At 34.9% G+C, this 15,949-nt stretch overlaps 1 protein-coding gene across 2 annotated transcripts in view; it reads right to left on the bottom strand.

Annotated features, from left to right (window-relative positions):
* Positions 1–6,727: 6,727 nt before the first annotated feature.
* The window catches only part of LOC126746020 (signal transducer and activator of transcription 5B), a 65,905-nt gene continuing 56,683 nt past the window's right edge, over positions 6,728–15,949 (bottom strand). For both annotated transcript variants that reach the window (XM_050454107.1, XM_050454110.1), the window contains one exon: positions 6,728–15,762. In XM_050454107.1, coding sequence (XP_050310064.1) covers positions 15,624–15,762 — 139 coding nt within the window. In that variant the 3' untranslated portion in view covers positions 6,728–15,623. The remainder of the gene's footprint in view (positions 15,763–15,949) is intronic.

Below are 15,949 nucleotides of genomic sequence, written 5' to 3'. Positions count from 1 at the left end.
TGGTCAGTGCTTAGAATATCTGCTGTTAGTTCTGGAAGCTCTGTGTCTATAATTTTAAATTTCTTTAATGGTCTTTTAGTAGCAGAGTCTCAGTCTTTTAGTAGCAAACCCACTGGCCCTGAAAAACTGTAAGGTCCCTTGGTTTCGCCATCTAAATTTTGAAGAAGATGACGTAAAGGCAATTCATTGGTATGGAGAAGACATATACTCCACTGAAGGGGTCTTCCGATATGAGTTCCCATAAGACGAATAATGCCTCCCTTCCATCCTGTATTTACATTCGTTCTATCGCAACCGATTACAGATAAAAAACTTATATCCGTCTGATAATTCTCTAAACATTTTAAAAGTTCATTTTTAATATTTACTGTAGTAGAAGCTTCTTTTGTAGATATATGTGCGAAATATATATTACCAGGTTCTTTTATAATTTAAATGTGTTCTTCTTGTTGAATAATTTTTTTGTTATTCACCATAGAAAGCGTTTGATCCTTTCGCCCATCAAAATAGAGGCCTACTTAGAGGCGCCCTTTAAAAAAATAATATTAAAAAAAAGCCCCTTGAAGTGCCCCTGGGCCCGGCTGAATTTTTTTTTGTCGTAAATTTTTTGTTTATTATTTTTTTTTAGAAAAAAACGCACCCTTTTTGCTATAGCGCTTTTTACAATAAAAAAAAAGTTTTTTCGGCCCACCCTAGTTGGTAGAAGATTGATATATAGGTCAATTAGTAGTTAATGATAGGTCATAGATTGGTCATAGCGATTTTCGCAGAAATGACATAAAACCTAAGAAAACATAGTTTGACAGTGCTATTCAATCATTTTTTGTGTTTGAACACGTTTAACTCTTTTCAATTTCATCAGGTGACTTTTTTTGTACCTTTTTTTAGGAAAAATTGTAGACACAAAATAAGCACGGTGTGCCCCTCTACACTCTACGCCACTGACAATTTTAACATTTCTGTTTATGAGCCTAATGCAATTATTTTCCCGTTTGTCAAATCTCATGAGGGTTAGTTCAAGAATTATGAGCAATAAATCACTTCAGCAGCGGCATCTTTAAACGGTCGTCACTTATCTTTAGAAGGCGGTTTAGGAAACAAAATATGGTTTTTTTTAAGTACTTTTCTAAGATGCTAAAAGTGACCAATCACGAGAGCGGATTAGACGTCGGATAAGCGGCAAATGAGCAGGACTACGTCCCCTTTTAAGCCTTTGTCTTAAGGCGGCGTAGTTGCGGGTTTTCCGACGTCTAACCCGGTCTAGTGAATCGTTTTTTGCGCATCGTAGAAAAATTTAATAAAAAAACCCTTACATCAGAATAAGTTGAAAATTGGTCAAAATGTTTCTTATTCGATTCCGCTCAGACTGCCTATTAGCCTAATTCAATTGCCTAGTTTATTAGACAATTGAACTGTATTTTCATAAAAATCAGTGATAGACAAAACATTAACATTAAAATTAACACCAGCAGAAGCATTGCTAACAAAGTTGAAGAAAGAACCCATTTTGAGATGTCTTGACCAGAGAAAGCTGATTGGTCTCCTTAGTGAAAAGAGTTGGACAAACTATGGATGGAAGGTTTGTCATTCATAAATTTGTAAAAGGATTGTGTAATATTTTTTACTACATTCATCAACGCCTCTAATATAATTATTATAACAAAGTTGTGAAATATGTTCACATTTAGTTCTAAAGCGAGAGAAATTTATATAGTTTTCATGAGAGGGCTCAGTAACATATAGCAAATGACCAGATTTTTAATCTCTAGCGACCTTATTAAGATCTGGTGAAAACCATTTAGGAAAACTAGATGTATATAGATGAAATTTCGTAGAAGATCCTAGTAGGTACATAGATGTCATTATCAAACAATCCTACCAGTAAAGGTATAGGTTTGTTGTGAGTGCGGCACCTTGTCTTGTGTCCCTCCACTGCGACCCTAGGTCTATTGTGGCTTACTCCTAGGTGTTTATACTTCCCCAATCAAGTCCGCCCTCTTTAAGAGTTCGATAATTTGACTGGGAGAAGCATTCTTAATGTCTGCAATCTCTCCTTAATGCATAGTCTGCATTGGGCATTTTCGCCAAACCAATCCTATTCATGTGGTGACGCAATCTGCAGTGGCCAGTATACATTCCGATTAGGGCTTTTAGGTACTTTCTGTTAAGTTCCCTTATGGTATCTATTACCTTCTTTATTACGTCCGGTATGAAAGCCTTCGCATGGTTATGTCCTGGTAATCCCTCCCAGTAGCGCTTTGTTTTGTTGTGCACCAGGTTTGAGATTGTGTGTTTTGCCGTATTGGATTATGTTGTTTCTGGATCAGGTTGGATTCCTTTTTTGGCTAGCTTATCAGCCGCCTCATTTTCTGTAGGTCCAGCATGTCCCGAAATCCATGTTAGTTTAATTTTGTTTGGTTTGTTTTGCAGCTCATATTGCTCTAGATGTGCAGGTAGGGGATTTTAGCGCTTTTAGAGCCTGACTGTTACTGTAGATTCTGTTTTCAAGTTGCATTTGGTTAAGCATTGTTGCTCAGATTTTAATGGCATGTACTTCCGTCTGAAAAATTGAGTGTTTCTCTAGGCAGATAGATGTTTCTGTCCTTGGGTTAGTGCAGTATATTCGAGCACCTACTTCAAAATTGATTTTGGAGCCGTCTGAATATACGCGGATGTTCGCTTTCTCTAGTTCCATCTGATCCCAGTTCGCTCGGTCTGGTATGTTGACCGAGTACGAACTTGTGTTTAGTGTTTTTCTTGGCATTAGATCTTATGGCATACCAAGTGTGCTGTCCTTCTCAACCAGTTCAGTTGATTTCATTTAGACTTTGTTTGAGATGTCCGAGATGCCCTTTATGACATGGTGCAGCCTGTAAGTTGTTCTTATGGCTTCCCCCTGTAATTTGTGCAGAGGGGTCAATACAAGTAGTACTTCCATAGCGGCTCTCGGGGTGGTTCTGATCAACCCCGTAATGAGAAAGCAGGCTTCCCTTTGAAGGCTGTTAAGTTTTGTTTTGGACAGCAGGTTGTTGTGTTGCTCTGCTTCACCAAATCACAGAACCGTGAGATATCGTAGGACTGATAACCTATGTGTATAATCACTGCATCTGTTTTGGGTTCGTTCCCCAGGTATTTCCGCATAAATTATTAAAAGTTCCATAGGGCAGTTTTGCTTTCTTGATTGTTTTCTCAAGATGAAAGCTTCAATTAAGCGTTCTATCTAAGGTTATCCAAAGATATTTCGCCTGCGTGGCAAATTGGATGGTTTTATCTTTCAGGATTGGCGGTTTGAGTTCGCCTATATTTCTTTTTCTGGTGAATGGCACTATTACCATTTTAGGCGGATTAATGGATCGCACCATTTAGAATGATGTTCAGTACTTCTTTAGTGCTGTTGAGATTGCTTTCTCATTTTAACAGGATCACCAGATCATCTTCGTAAGCTTGGACTTCGACCTCCCACAGTCGAATTATCGCCAACGAGCGACCACAGGAGAGGAGATACATACACCGCCCTGCGGGCAACCTTTCGCGGCACTAAAATGCACACGTTCGCCCTGTAAGGTGGTCGTTATTCTTCTGTCACTTGGTTGTCAGCATGGTTTTGATCAGGTTGAAGATAAGAAAGCTGACTCCTCTTGCTGCTGTCGATTCTTACAGTGAGCGTGGCAGTGCGTTGTTGAAGGCCTCTTCTATGTCTATGCCACTACCACTTATTTTTGTTTCAGCGAGTTACTGATGCTCGTTACAAGATTGTTGAGAGCTAAGTCTGCTGATTTACCTGTCTGGTAGGCATTTTGGTGGATATTGATCAAACGTTTCTCCAGCGCCACATCTCTAATGTGTCATTAATGACCTTCTCCAGGGTCTTCAAAAGGAAAGATGTCAGGCTTATTGGCCTGAGCGAAGATTTTGGGTTTGTAGGTTACATTGGCTCTAAGTAGTGCTACCAGCTAGGGTAAAAGTAAGTGCAGCACAACATGAAGACGTGCTGTCCCCTCTCCTGGTGATTTAAAGGGCTGAAATGATTTAATAGCATTTTTAACCGCACTAGGCGAAATTATGTTTTTGGTAAAAATCCAGTTTTCTTTGGATAGTCACCGGGGTTCTGGCCCAGCGTTTTCTCCAAAGTGATGAAGCAATTCGCACCCGGGAAAGTATGTTTGTGCTTGGACTTAAAGCGTGTCTCGTTTGGTTTATGTGAAAGTGCCATCTGAGGGTTTTATTGACCCCAGCTCCTGTTCACGTTCCCTTGATAGCACTTTATAGATCCTTGCACTGCGAGGCGTTTCATTGACGTGCTCGCAGAACCTTCTCCATGAATTCGTCTTAGCCTTATTGTAGTCGGTCAACGCCTTACGATATGGCTCCCAGTTGTTACTAGTTTTGGCACGGTTGAAGAGTTTTCCTATACTTCAGACCGCATTTTGTTATGATTGTTGTTCCACCAAGGTGTGCCGCGTTTATCCCGCTTCACCTTCAGTGGACAGTTTTCATAATATGCTGTTACAATAGCTTTATCAGCCGTATAATTCAGCTGATCATGTTTTATCACAGGGTACTAAGTTCCTCTGTATGGTCAATTTATTTCCGGCCCAGTCAGTACATCTCACGTACTCAACTATTGGTCTGTTACCGATAGCAATGTCAAACCGTATGTCTGTGATCTAGCATGATGGCTCCGATGACACCACCCAGTTCCTGACCTTGCCGCCGATATAATTTGAACTAATAGTTAAATCTGTATTATGAATTGTTATTCCCTTCCCAAGTATATAACTGAAGAGAGACTCACCTCTGTAATTAATGTTTGTGCTTGCTTCCCCAGGCTGTGTGGTGAGAGTTTTCATCACATCCCAGGATAAACTGCACGTTTTTCTTTTTGCAGTATGCAATCAGATTTTGCACCATCTGTGGGGGACGTTGATCCTACCAGTTAACAAGCAAATAAATGATTCAGTTCAATTTAATTAGGACGAACACCAGATTTATCATTGGACACACAATGGTTTCAAGTCTCACAATACAGTTGTACAAAACCATAGTAGACTGTGGTGGAATGTAAACAACACCAACAATAAATTTGTAGTCACCAACTTGGTAGAGGACATAGAGCTGCTTGACACCATTCTCCACTATTGGGACCATGTGGGTGGACAACTTATTATAACCAAAAATTAGAACCCCTCGGCCACTAGATTTTTTGCCAGAGAATAGCTTAAATCCATAACACATAAGTTCAGCATCAGATGATACTTTTAACAAAGATTTACATTTAAAAAAATTAAAGATAGCCCGAAGAGTTACATAGCAAAAGAATAGGTTTATCGGGATACTCTGTAAGACAGGAAGCAGAACAAGTAAAGATGGTACTTGCCGACACGTGTTTCTGCTTTTTGGGTTCTTCAGAGCAGGGCAACCAGAGAACCAAAGGAAAAAGTAAAGGAAAAAAAATAAGGGATCACGAACAGGAGCAAACAACCAATTTGTGTAATCAGCTCTGCTAACTCCGGTGTTGGAGCAAAAATACAGCAACCACACTAAGGAAGCCTAACCTGTGTGATCCCGAACTGATTACACAAATTGGTTGTTTGCTTCTCTTCGTGATCCCTTGTTTTTTTTCCGTACTTTTTCATTTGATTCTGTGGTTACCTTGCCCTGAAGAAACCAAAAAGCAGAAACACGTATCAGCAGTAAGCATCTTTACTTGTTCTGCTTCCCGTCTTACGGAGTATTTCAATAAACCTATTCTTTTGCTAAAGATTAAAATGTCATAAGAACAACATGATATAGACGCTATTAATTCCACTATTTTGGACCGGAGGCCGCTGGCAATATACAGGGTGTCCCAAAAGTATGGACACACCCAAAAATTTTGGGGAATCAATCGGTGCATCTGATGGTGACCTTAAACTTGACCTTCAAGGTTATTTGAAGGTCAAAGCGATTTTTTTTTAAATGGGAACCCCTATTTTTGACACCGGATTCTGTAAGAGCGGAAAATTTTACGTCCGGGTATGTATTGAGGTACGAGGTTAAAGTAATCCCGAGAGATCAAATAATGACTTCTTAAAAATCTCGCGAGTTCAGTGGTAAAAGAAAATGACCTTGAAAATGAGGTTCAACGTCAAATCCAAGGTCACCGTTGGGTTCCTCGTTAAGACTTACCTAGGGTATGACCTTTATTTGTTTTCTTTTACCACTGAACTCGCGAGAAATCATTATAGCGAGAAATCATCCATTTTAAGAAGTCATTATCTGACCTCTCGGGATTACTTCAACCTCATAGCTCAATACATAACCGGACGTAAAATTTTCCGCTCTTTCAGAATCCGGTGTCAAAAATAGAGGTTCCTATTTAAAAAAATCGCTGACCTTCAAATAACCTTGAAGGTCAAGTTTAAGGTCACCATCAGATGCACCGATTGATTCCCCAAAACTTTTGTATTTAAATATTTTTTCTAGCGCCCATATTTCCCAAGATTTTTGGGTGTGTCCATACTTTTGGGACACCCTGTATATAAAATACCCTGTATGGTTACATCTCTAAAGAATATATATAAATATAAATATTATTTAATTATTTTATCCAATACTTTTTAGTATATATTTTCCAGTGGTGGTTCCCTCATCCTGCATATATTCAGAAGTCTATAATTCTGAATTTAGATAAAACTGAATAATAAAAAACCATAATGATTTCACGGTAAAAATAAAACTCCTAAAATAACTGTGGCATTAAACTTTATTTTTTACCATGCAGAAATGGAGGGTGCAATTAACTCTAACCATAAAATGGACGCAACTAAAGGCAATAACATCGATTGTCTAACAAGACCGGTATTTCTAAACTAATGGTCAGTTTTAACCTTAAATGTTATACCAGCACAACGATTCTTAATACCCACCTCGCACAGCAGTTATAAACATCACAAAAATATTGTAAATATTAAAAATATTATAATAAAATATTAATATGGAATAAGCACCATTTAATGATAAAAATGTATTTACAACAGGTCCATTGCACTAAGTCTTAAGCTAAAACTTGACAAAGAAAGATAAAAAATAAAGATGTATTTTTGTACTTAAAAATCAATATAAAACGGGATGTGTACCCCAAATGTGTTAGTAAAAACAGCAAAAATATATGCTTGGACGCAACTATGAAGCTAAAAGTTAAAACATGATAACGGCTAGCGTAACAAGAATTTAAAATATAATATGGCCACAAAAGAGCTGTTCTGTACTTCTAAAGGACGCTGGTTTTTGTTATATAAATACTGATTCAACTAAACACGTCAATCTCAAAATAAATTCTTACGGACTATGCACCCGAATAATATTGTCAATAAATTCACCAAAATCATGTTGAATCAGTATCTCCAAACACGTTTACATCAAACTGTAATACAATATTTATGTATAATTGACAAAAATATAATATAATCGCATCTATGATCAACGGTTTCAAGATCACAATTTAGACATTTTAAAACAGCAATTTTTTTTAATGGTACGTCAAATCAATCGACTTACAAGAAAATATTTTATTTAGGTCTCACAAAAATTGTCTTCCCAGCTAGTGAAACAGCTGTCACTACTCTTCCAAATTAACTTTACTATGCTAAACTCTTTATAATTAGTCAACTGACGTTACTCTCTATAAAAAAGTTAAAAAATATATGTTTTCATCTCTCCTCAGTCTTAACTTAATAAAACTTAAACGCATTTAAGTTAAGACTCTTTTTACTACCTCAGGTGTACATTTATATTATATTAAGTTTGGTTAGGAAGAGCTAATATCTAAGGGGGATTGTAAGTAGGGGATAGTAAGTAATATTTATTTAATAATTGTAACAACAATAAATTGCTTTTTAGAAGTATTGCACAAGTAATCTAATTTGTTGATATGTACTTATTTCTATCGTAGTTCATGAAAAATGCTAAAAAAGAAAATAATTTGGAACAATTGTGCTCCAGGAACTCAATCGATTGATTGTTGAAAATTACAACTGGCAAAAATTATAAATATGTTTTAGCTATAATGTTCTAATTGACATATTCCAAAAAGTAGGGAAAAAATAGATACACCTTAATTATATATTTTTTTAATGAAAATCTTTGTTATTTAAGTAATGGGGCTACGAAGTAGAGTTCTGTAAAAAACTGATCTAAAAAAATTTACGAAAAGTCTTTCAAGACCAAATGAAAAATGGTTAATGCAGTCGGTTAAATGTATAACCCGGTAAAAAACAGTGAAAGAGGTAAAAATAAAAATTTGGTGTCAAAAAAACTACAGCATCGGGCAAAATTGAAGTAACTTTTAAAAACCTGTTAGTTGACCCATATTTTAAATTCCTTATTAAAATATATTTCATTTTTGCAACGGTTAAGTTCAGACAAATGTGTTTATTTTTAGTTTAACTATCAAATCGTTTTTCTTCATAAATACTTTCAATCTTCCAAAATATGCTGATAATTTTTTCGGACAAAATTGAAGCAACTTTTCCAAAAACATAATATTAAGACTATTAAGCGTGTAGAGATGATGTGAGGTGGATACCTCGACCAGAAAGCAGCAAAAGACTACATCCTAAATATGTTAACCCGATAGTAAAGCGTGCAGGACGTCATATAATGGTGTGGGGTTGCTTTTCTGCATATGGTATGGGACCATTTGCGGGAAAATGGACCGATTCGAATATAGAAACATCCTCGAAAATGTTATGCTGCCCTATACAGAATGAGAAATGCCGTTAAAATTCGTGTTCCAACGTGACAAAGATCCTAAACATACCGCCAAAATTGTAAAGCAATGGTTTACGGAAAACAACATTACAGTTTTGAAGTGGCCACCTCAGTCACCGGATCTAAATCCGATAGAAAATTTGTGGGAAATCGTAGACAACCAAATTCGAAAAAGCATGGAAGGCGATTGATGATAATGTTGTCAATAATTTAATTAATACCATGTCCAGACGTTGTGCAGCCATCATTGAAAACAATGTATAATTTATATTTTATAGTTTTTTATATTAAGAATTTGTACCTTAATTTTGTAAATATATAAAAACTGCTCCAAGTTTTTTTTAAATGAGTTCATATATTTACAAAGACTATAATTAATAAACTTTAAATATTGTGTTTGTATTTCTTTTCAAAGGTGTTCTCTCCGTAAATAGTTGGGGCTTTAATTCATTAAAGTTTGCCTTTTCTAAATAAAATAATCAAAAGTTGCTTTAATTTTGTCCGATACTGTATATTGTGAATTCATCTAGGAATGATTACTTCTAAATACTAAAAACGTGATAATTGATTCTGTGCAGAACTCTTACATTGAAGTAATATTTTTACTAGATCTTTGCTTAATTTCTTATCTTCTAGGTACTTTTGGGACAAAATTTGCATTATTTATATTAAATAAGGTATAGTCTAACTATTCTGAATTGAATAATTCAAAAAACACAGAGGTGCAAAAAAAATATTATGCGTACCATTTCCGAGATTAAATTCATGAAACTAATTTAACGTAACAACAGTTTTATTTTAAAATAAATTTTATTATCTTATATATTTCTAAAAATCAACTTTTTAACCGCTAAGAACTACTTTAAGTCCGAAAATGTTAACTTTTTAACCAGTAAATAGGGTTATTTTATAAAAACTAAAAAGTTGGTATTTAAGCACTAAAAAGTTTTTTCAAAAAGCAGCTTTTTAGCGTACCTTTGCTGTCGTCTATTTAGTGCCTAAGTTATTATTTGCGTTTTTATTTTGCATAAATATAGCAACAACTAATGTTTTCAAAATAATATTTTCTCTATAGAAGAATATATGGATATTTTGTTACAGTTCTGAAAGTGGATCGTTTCATGCACAAAGATATTTTGCAAGCTAATTTACTGTCGTATCTGGATGAAACAATGCCATTAAGAGCTATATTTCAACATGATAATGATCCGAAGCATGCTTCTCAGTACGTTAAAAGTTGGTTATCTGATGATTAAATCAATGTAATGATTTGGCCATCACAGTCTCCAGATTTAAATCCAATAGAGAACTTGTGGCATTACATTGAAACCAAAATTAGAGATCAAACGTACTCTAATACTGATGCACTGTTTGATAAATTTATATAAAATAATTCTGTATTTTATTTACTGGGTCCAAAAAAATTAATATTAAATAATCACAGTTGGGCATAAAAAAAATCACATACAAATCTTAGTCATAAATCAAATGTTGATGGTTATTTAACAGAAAATTATGATGTTGCTACCTTTTTGCACACTGTATGTATGTATATATCAAGAATTTCAATTAAAATTAAATATATGTTATTAAAATCGTGTTTATATATTTAAAAAAATTACTTTCGATGATTTTTTTGAGTTTAATTCTTCTGTGTTGGCCACTCTTACAAGCAAACTATTTATATTATGCCCTACTTTAGAAAAAAGTACTGAGGGGGGTAAAATGATCCCTGCGGGTTGAAATGATCCATCAATTTAAAAGTTCCCATTTTATGCAAAATAAGCGTAATATTGGCAACAATATTCTAGGCGAAGAGGTTATAAATAGACCACAATCGGAATTGCGATTCAGTTCGAATCCAACAATTGCTACGTGAACTTGTGTTTTTTACGTTTATAATATCAGGTAAGTTATGTTATATATGGTATGTTTTGTTTAATTTATTTTTTTAACAATGTGACTGATCCATCTTCTTACGTTGTTTTGTTGAGGAAGGGATGCTGAGTTGATTTGTGGTTTTTGTTTTCAATTCGTATATGTCAATTAATTTTCATTTAACAAATGGTACTGCATGTCACTTTGGGGTAAAACGATCCTCTAAGCATGGGGCAAAACGATCCCGTTTTAAAAAGGGGATCATTTTACCCCCTAGTTCTTACCAAATTGTTGTAAATCCTAATTTTTATTTACAATCTCATTTTACGTCGTATTGTTACAGGATGCTACTCGAATCTTTAACGTACCAAGAATGTCGCTTAAACGGCGTGTAATGGACAAAAATAAGGTAGCAAAGCTAGAGACAAAGTCACTTGGGAGCTGCCACCCTGTATTTTCGCCGGAACAAGAGCAAGAGTTAGTAACTCATATCCTAGATTTTGAAAGCAGGATGTATGGACTCACAACTCGTGATTTGCGACAACTAGCTTATCAACTTGCTGAAAAGAACAAAATTCCCCACAAGTTTTCTCATGTAGAAAAAGCTGCTGGTAAAGATTGGTTAAGCGGTTTTAGAAGAAGACATTCAGAGATTTCCTCGAGGCCTTTAATAAACCAGTTGTGACAAAGTTCTTCAATTTGTTGAAAGAGATTTACTCTAAAAATAATAAGGCGTCTCACCGAATTTTTAACGTAGACGAGACTTCGATTTCTACTGTTCCTGGGCGAAACTGAAGAATATTGGCACGAAAAGGTTCCAAACAAGTGGCAAGGGTAACATCAGCGGAGCGTGGGGTTTCGACAACAGCGGTGGTTTGTGTATCAGCTGCTGGAAGTTTTGTCCCACCGATGCTTATTTTTAGTAGAAAGCGAATGAAGGCCGAACTAACAGATGGAGCTCCTCCGGGTACCATTTTTGCGTGTAATGAAAGTGGTTGGATGCGTACCGAAGTTTTTAAGCAGTGGTTTACTCACTTCGTATCTTTCGTCAAGCCGAGTAAGTATGCGCCAGTGTTTCTTATATTAGATGGACATTTATCGCACACAAGAAATCTCGATGTTATTTTAAGTGCCAGAGAAAACTTTGTATCTATCTTGTGTTTACCTCCACACTGTACTCACAAGCTGCAGCCGTTGGATGTTGCTGTTATGGGTCCCCTTAGTGTCTATTTAGACCAAGCATTGGAAAAATGATTAAACCATCATCCTGGTAGAACCGTGATGGTGTTTCAAATAAGTAAAATATTTTGCGAAGGCTACTTAAAGGCTTGCATACTATCACATGGGATAAACGGGTTCCGTAAAACTGGCATATTTCCATTTGACTCAGAGGTTTTTTCAGATGTTGACTTTTGGCCGCTGAAGTAACCGATCAAATACCTAGTGAGACTGATGAAACTGTAGAAGATGTGGCACAAGGTTCCAATCTATATAACCCATTGACAGATATTATATCCAATATAGCTTCTGATAATGATGCTAGTGATTCAAACGATCCGTACTTGAATCCTGAGCCTGGGCCCAGCTCAAAACGAGATGAACAAATAAATTCATCTTTTTCAGTGACACCACAAGAATGTCAACCTTTCCAAAAATTCAAGGCAAGAAAAACACAAGAAAGAGAAAGTCTTGTGGAAGTGCAGTCTTGACCAGCACGCCATACAAAACTGCGCTTGAAGAAAGTATCAAGAAAAAGGAAGTAAAAGAAAACACAATTAAAACAAAAAAGAGAAATGACAAGAAGACACTAAAGCAGAAGACGCCGAAAAATGGAAATAAAAGAAAGCCTTTCCAACTCTTCCCAGATTGGTCTCTACAAAAAGTTATCTTACATTTTTTCTGTAAAATGTACAGGGAAGCCAATAATTGACTCCCTTAAAATTTACATGGGATTTCCTATGTTCCGCTTGGCGACGCACCACCCGGTATTTAGGATATTAGAAAATTCAAATTGAGTTCTCAATAAAGCAGTCGTGTTATTACATATTAAATCTGCAACTTATTTTTGAGAAGGAATTAAAAAAAGAGAAAAAATTAGATTTTTGAAAAGCTGCCTTTACATATGGGCAGTAGTCTTCTAAAGCTTTTAAAGCCTTTTTAATTTAATGCAAATCTATCAGGTAGAGTTTACCCACGAACTGATAATTTACACAAAAATCAGTATCTTTGTATTAATAGCTTTGGAAACAAACAATCTAAAATAGTTGACAAAAAGGATAAATTATTAAAAATCTAAAAAGCATTTGGTAACTTAATAGATATTGGCACTTACTATTAATATTGCATTATTGCACTTACTTTGGTTGTTGAATTCAAGCCAAAAAATAAGATTCTTAGACATACATTTACAGTGGTGGCCAACTAATTAGAAACGATTTAAAAAAAATACTTTATTCAATGTTTCAGTTCTTTTAAAATAAATTAAAACCAACTTGTTCTAAAATTTTGATTGTTCACCACAACAGCAATATATAATTTATTTATAGACATTCCACTAAGAAATTTGTAAGGAATGCAGAATATAAACAAAATTTATAGATAACACAGTTGGCCATCTACTTAGAAACGACGAAAATAAACGCGCGTATAGTTCATTTCAAACCTTTGTACTGGTAACAATTTGTGTTTTTTGTATCTACAAGCCTTCTCTTTGTGTCTTCCACAGTTTAAAATGGGTAGAAAAAAAAATTGTGGTCCGTCAATGCGTAAAATAATTTTTACGCTAAGGGCAAGATGTTGGACTTATAGTAAAATAGCTGACCACCTAAAATGTTAAAAAAAAATGGTTTTCTATGCACTCAAACACATAAAAGAACATAAAACGTACGAAAATATTCCACGCAAGAAAAGATCTAAAAAAACCAGCCAACGAACTCATGAAACTATTGTTCGAATGGCTAAAATGAATCCATTTTTAACCTCCAACCAGATTAAAGAAGAACTTTCTCCAGCTATCGCGATATCATCACGAACTATAAGACGACGACTTAATGAGGCCGACCTATTTGGACGAGTATCCCGCAAGAAACCACTGCTAAAGAAGAAAAATTGCCAGGCTAGATTAAAATTCGCTAAGGACCATATTAATTGGACCTCAAAAGAGTGGAAAAAAGTATTATGGTCTGATCAGACAAAAATAAATCGCATTGGTAGTGATGGTAGAATATTTGTGAGAAGACCAAGGGGTGCAGAAAATAATCCGAAGTATACAACCAGCACAGTCAAACATAGAGGTGGAAATATAAAATTATGAGTATGTTTTTCGTGGCGTGGTGTTGGTCCATTAGTGAAAATTGACAGTATTCTTGACCAAGAAAAATATAAAGATATTATGGATAACCACATGTTGTCGTTTGCTGATAAAACTTTGCCGGTGTCTTGGTTTTTGCAACAAGACAATGATCCCAAGCACACGGCTAAGTCTGTAAAAAATGGTTTGACGATAACCATGTTGATGTACTTGATTAGCCCTCATGTAATCCGGATCTCAATCCCATTGAGAATCTTTGGAGAGACCTGAAAAAACTTTTAGAACATAAAAATATTAAAAACCTTAAAGATCTGGCGGAAGAAGCAGAGCAGGCGTGGAAATCGATACCACTAGCGAGATGTCAACATCTGGTGGAGTCAATGCCCAGGAGATGTAGAGCTGTCATTGAAAATAAGGGATTTGCTACAAAATATTGATTTATTTAGGGTTTAGAGTTCTTATTTTGTTTTTTTGAATTGATAATTCTTTGGTTTCTAATTAGTTGTCCAATTCAATATTTGTATAAAAAATTAACTTTTTTTTAAAAGTATATATGTCAAGACAAATCCACTAAATTTATGGTAATATTAAAGGTAAATGTTAGTTACGACAATAAGCGAAAAATTTAAGCATAAACAATTTTATTTACAAAAAGATTTATGATTTTTATTAATTTATTCACACTGTTTCTAATTAGTTGGCCGCCACTGTATATAAATCGACGTTTCGAGATCTTGAAGGACTTCAAATCTATCTATCCCAGCACTTCAAATTTTTCATGTTAGAAATTTATAAAAAAAAACAAACTGGAATAGAATTGTACAAAAAAAAAACAGTATTGAAAGGTAATAAGTATTTTTTTGTAATTTTTAATTTTGTTTTGTTGTACAAATGTTTCTAGATCCGCTATAGTCCGTTTACTCAATAAGGACATAATTAACTAAATTTGACATTTACCCGATTACATAAGCACAAATCACGCATAAGTGCTTAGTGTACTTCAGTGATATTTCTAAATGATTATTTTTATTTATTGCATTGGTTACTATGTATTGTATATATTGTTTTTTAATAAACGTTATTATTATTATTACCTAAGAGTGTTTTATTTTTGACCTGAATCAAACCACCATTTAAGTGCAAGCAGAAATTATCGCCTAAGAAATCGTTACCGCTTAAATAAACTAAAAACCAACATAATTCCATCTTGTTATTATTATATAAACGGGATAACGTTCATAAATACTATGACAGAAACCCCACAAAATACCTTTACATTATAAAAAAAATATCAAAAAACGTTTTAAAACCTAGATATAATGCGTTTGCAAATGAATTAAGTTCTCGCGATAATTATATAGCATTAGATAAAAATTTTAAAGCATTTGAACCTCTAAGTTGCTGGACATTTAAATGCCCAAAGCTTCCACTTTGTTACACAGAAATATACCCTACCTGCAAGTATGATGAATTAATAGAGTATTGAGCAAGTTTTAATCTAAAACGTTTGCAAATAAGCCGTTTTCATATTGGCCCTACTTTTCAAATTTACATCAAACCATATTTAAATAATTTACTCAGACGACATACTCGTGTCAAAGTATGTCAAAATAACCAGTTTACTTTAAAATGATATCCGACACAGCTCAACAACGACAAATTCCCCTTAGATATTAACAAAAGTTCACTTATTACTGTACGGTGCCATGATTTCTTGTAGGTAATTTTCTTCAATTGCGTAGCTCGAGTCGTCTAAGGTGTCCAGGTAATCCATCACAAGGGGCGCAGTGCCCCCCACGGTCGTCGCGATTGACCCGTTGTAGCTGCGAACAGAACATAACCAGACTTTAATCGTCTCGAAATAAATAATTTTAGTTTTTAGTTGCATTAGGAGTTACTGCAACACAGACTGTAACCGTTTAACGACAACCATGACTCCTTAATAATGTTAATGATATTGCATAGGCTGTTTGCAAATTTATGTAATGCAAAGCAAAAAATAAGAAATGA

Source organism: Anthonomus grandis, chromosome 16, assembly GCF_022605725.1.
Source record: "Anthonomus grandis grandis chromosome 16, icAntGran1.3, whole genome shotgun sequence".
Taxonomy (NCBI): domain Eukaryota; kingdom Metazoa; phylum Arthropoda; class Insecta; order Coleoptera; family Curculionidae; genus Anthonomus; species Anthonomus grandis.
Note: the sequence above shows the minus strand (reverse complement) of the source record. Positions and strands in the feature narration are given on the sequence as shown.